Source organism: Sinocyclocheilus grahami, unplaced genomic scaffold (assembly GCF_001515645.1).
Source record: "Sinocyclocheilus grahami isolate Dianchi unplaced genomic scaffold, SAMN03320097.WGS_v1.1 scaffold364.1, whole genome shotgun sequence".
NCBI classification, from domain to species: Eukaryota; Metazoa; Chordata; class Actinopteri; order Cypriniformes; family Cyprinidae; genus Sinocyclocheilus; species Sinocyclocheilus grahami.
In genome coordinates, this window is record NW_015505543.1 from 286,920 (window position 1) to 291,296 (window position 4,377).

The window sequence follows — 4,377 nt, forward strand, 5'->3', positions numbered from 1 at the left end:
TTTATATCTCAATCCTAACTTTTTCCTCTCAGTTGAGTTTATAATCGCACAATTCTGACTTTCTCTCAATTAAAAAATGTATATCTCGCAATTCTGACTTTTTTCTCGCAAATTTAGTTATAGAATCAGAATTGCAGGATATAAAAGACAGAAGTCAGTGACTTTTTCCTCTCAAGAGTTTATATCTCGCAATTCTGACATTCTCGCAATTGCTAGTTATAAAATCAGAACAGAAACCTTGCACACCGAGTCCGATGCGTATTAATACATTGTGAAAATAATTCGCAAACCAGTACTAAATGGAGTCTTCAAGCAGTGAGGATGATTTTGTCCTCTCGCTTCCTAAAAAGAGCACAAGAAAGGAAATATTGGGTCCATCCAATCCTGATATACAGAGAGGAAGGAGAGTTCCTCCTTATTAAGGAGCAGCGGGATTATCACGGACGATTCAACGTTTACTTCAGGATGTCAATGATCAGTTTGATGCTTTGCCAGCGATGCTAGAGACACATATTAAAAAGAAGACCACCAATTTCTGTGAACTCAGTGTGCAAGGATCTATATACAGTGCTTTGTGCTGCGAGACGAAGTGGATGAACTTGACAATCGCCATTCTGGATTTTGGCGTTCGCTTGTACGGTGACTCTGAATTGTCTACGGATGTGAAAAATCCAGAAAATCGAACCCGATCTGAATTTTTTTTAATGACGGACGAAAGTTTCGGAGGCAGTGCGTAAACTTGATTGACACAGTGTGAGGTTGTATTTATTTTTCAACGTGCTAAAATTTCGGACGCAGTGTGCAATGGCCTTAAAGGGGTCATATGATGCGATTTCAAGTTTTCCTTTCTCTTTGGAGTGTTACGGTAGTTAATCTATGATACCAGTTCTGTCAGAATCATACTGAAATAAGAGTCAGGACTCAGGGAGTAGTATTGCTCAACACACCAAGATACTCATGCAGGTGACAAAGGTTCAAATCCAGCATGCAACACTCCCTGATCCCTGACCTAGTGATCCTCTGTCCTCTCTCGTCAATCCATATAAAAAAATTTTTTTTAAAGTGTCAAAAATGCCAAAATTCTTACAATATAAATGTCAGAATCTAAAATGACACACTACTTCCAACAAACCTTGAAACATCAAGAAAGCAGCTCAACACTTGTGATGCAACGCATGTCATCTCAAGCTTACCTGATCTCCATTTGATGATGTCAGTGAATTCGCTGTTGTCCCCGGCCTCAGAGGCCTCGGACACTGTGCCCACGGTAGCCATCTTCCTTCCCAGGAGTCACGGGTACGTCTGACACGCTGAAGTAGAAATCCGGCTTTCTTTTACATATACAGCCCACCGCAAATCCCTGCAATTGAGCACATCATCCCATCAGCCTGAGCTCTCTGAAATGCAATACTCATAGATAGCTCTCACATGGCCTCATTATGTTACATGTTTAATTCAGCATTCAAATTTGGTATCCAGTCCAATTTGTTGTAAAAAAAATGTGCCTTTAATTTCAGGAAATGTAGTAGGCCATCCCATGAATGTCCATTTACTGTCTTACACAGTGCATGCTGCTCTCTGAAACATTTACACAGACCACAAGAGAGAGAGCAACCATGTGACCTTACTTTTTCGAACACTTGCAAAGCTTTGTGGGAAAGCTGGAAAGCAGGGACAGGCCATGCTGGTTCTTCTCGAATCAAATGAAACTGTTTCAACATGGGCGTATAAACTCCTCTAGGTCATTCAGAAAGCGGGAAGAGGTGTGAAGATAATCGGAGAATCTGTGGAGAACTCACACGGTAAACTGCAGGGATGTAATGGCTCTGAGTGAATGTGGACTGAGTGAGCCGGAGCTATGTGACTGGAGGGGGCTGTTGTTGAATTCTACTGCATTACAAATGCAGTCCCAAGATAAATAAAGCAAGCACTGACAAGATCTTGTCATTGAAAAACTTGTTTAAATATAAACTACTTTGAGTTCTCAGCTTCATTCTTTACTTCAAAAACATTCCATTCTGAATTGAAGTGCAATACTAACACCGACTTAAATTCAGACCGATTACGTTTCTGATATCATTAAAATTCTGATTAAAACATTCTGATTGTAAATCTGAAGCCAACTTCAATTCTAATTTGAATCGTCATTATTACACTGATTCAAATTCTGATTCTCATCAATTCTAATTCCATTTCTGATGTACTTTAAAGAATTGCGTTTTGCCTGTAATTTTGATTCTAACTCTGATGCCAATTTAAATTCTGATTATAAGTTAAATTAATTTATACTATAATTCTCATTTTTCTTCCTGATTTCAAATGTAATTTTTATATGGATTCAAATTCTGATCCTCACAATTCTATTTCTTATTATCATTCTGATTCTGATTCTGACCATTTAAATTCTGATTATATCTTTCTCCTTCTATTTCTGATTCTCACCAATTCTATTGCCCATAATAAGTTCAATTTTTAATTTGAATTGTAATTTTTATACCAATTCAAATTCTGATCCTCACAATTATATTTCTTATTATCATTCTGATTCTGTCCATTTAAATTCTGATTATAACTTTCTCATTCTATTTCTGATTCTCACCAATTCTATTGCCCATTTTAAGTTAAATTTTTTATTTGAATTGTAATTTTTTTTATACTGATTCAAATTCTGATTCTCACAACGCTAATTGTGGAGTTGTCACCCAGCCAAACAGGTGACCATGCATTCATTCTGCTCACACAGCTCCCCCCACATTCCTGCCCTCAAACACGCTCACTGATAAGGTCCACCAACACCAGACCTCTCAAAGCAGCCCTTCAGCAGCTGATGGACACGACGGCCGGCTGATGACGCCATTGATTAGTAATGTTGAGAGTCGCTGGAGAGAATAGAAACACAGCCCCCTCTGATAATAATTTACAGCATGTCTTGTCCATTAAAGGCTTCAGCTTTATAAGCAAATAGCAAAAGTGAATGACGCGTCTAATTTAGATTCCTGCAAAGAAAACGTTGTGCTTCCATTTTCTCAGCTTCCATCTCACAATAAAACTTCTTGCATTAAGTTTTTGGTGCATGTATGCGTATAAAAACTAGATTAAACTGTCAATAGAAAGAATGGCGATAAACTCATTTATCCAAATTCATGAACGTGTCTGCAGACCCTAACAACAACTCAAACTAACCTCAAAAAAACATAACACTGACCCTAATAGTCATTAACTGGGATAATGACTCTAATCCCAAACAACCTTATCAATGACTCAAACCCTACTTAAACCTACCCAAGCCTAACTCTAACTAAACCCAACCATCTCTAGATGTGACCCTAACTAAACCCAACCTACCCTACCTTTTACTAACTTCAACCACAGCTTAAACGAACTCTTGCCATTCCAGATCAGCTCAAGTTTGAGTTACTTATAATGCATCTAACTAACTTCTAGTAGCCTAATCAGAAGTCAGACAGTACTTACTGTTTGTTTGTTTGTTTGTTAAGTGTAACTTGTTTAATTAATTTGGTCAGTCGGGTTCAGGCGCTCATGATTCAACAAACATAGCAAAGTTTTGTAAACATGTGTAAGTGTGATTTGAAAAGCAGCAGCTCTCACCTTTGTGTGATGAATCTCTCAGTGCAGTACAGTGCGGGTTTATCATTGAGTAAATAATGTATCATTGACTCTTCTCAGGGCATGTTCACAACAAGCTCGCGCTCCAGAGCTCTGCTCAATGCGCTGACGGGAGACTCACAGCTCCATCCAAGAAGCATCGAAGTTACCCAACGCGGTTGTTCCGGCGCTCCTGGAGTGTTTCAGCTCTGCCGCAAAGTTTCCTTTGCTCATGAATAACAAAAGAAAGAGTTACAACGCTTCCCAGCTCCGCCCACGCTCGCAGCGGGAGCGATGGACGCGTGAGGTCACGAGTCGACGCGCGCTGGAAACGCTCGCGTTGGTTTGAATGACGAGCGCGTCCCCTTCTGGAATATACTTTTCTGAACGTACTGCTTTGTAGGCTTGGGTCTTGAGTATGCACGGGCGGACAGTAGGGAAGTATTCAGTACTTATCAAGTGTACTTTATTAGAGTGTTTTTCGTAATGAAACTTTTACTTCACAGCACTCCAAAGCTTAGTATTTCAGGCTCACTTTTACTGCACTGCGTTTCATATCAGGCTAAATATAATTTAATACTTGCATTGGAAACCTAGCACTTTTTTACTTTGACTAAAAAGTAAGATTTACTTGAGTAGCCTACAAGAAAGTACTACATTTTTAATGTTCTTAAAAAAAAAAATGTAGTGCAGTAAAAAAAAAAAAAAAAAGTACGACGTTTGGATTTGGAATGTAGTAAAGTAAAGGTTTTACAAATAAAAACACTCTAA

The 4,377-nt window shown here is 38.7% G+C and overlaps 1 protein-coding gene across 1 annotated transcript in view; it reads right to left on the reverse strand.

The window, feature by feature from the left end:
• The window catches only part of LOC107549160 (utrophin-like), a 250,359-nt gene extending 246,503 nt beyond the window's left edge, over nucleotides 1-3,856 (reverse strand). The window contains exons 1-2 of the mRNA XM_016230150.1: nucleotides 3,610-3,856; nucleotides 1,194-1,360 (exon numbers count right to left, since the gene is read on the reverse strand). Of these exons, the coding sequence (XP_016085636.1) occupies nucleotides 1,194-1,275 (82 nt within the window). The 5' untranslated portion in view covers nucleotides 1,276-1,360; nucleotides 3,610-3,856. The remainder of the gene's footprint in view (nucleotides 1-1,193; nucleotides 1,361-3,609) is intronic.
• Nucleotides 3,857-4,377: the final 521 nt, after the last annotated feature.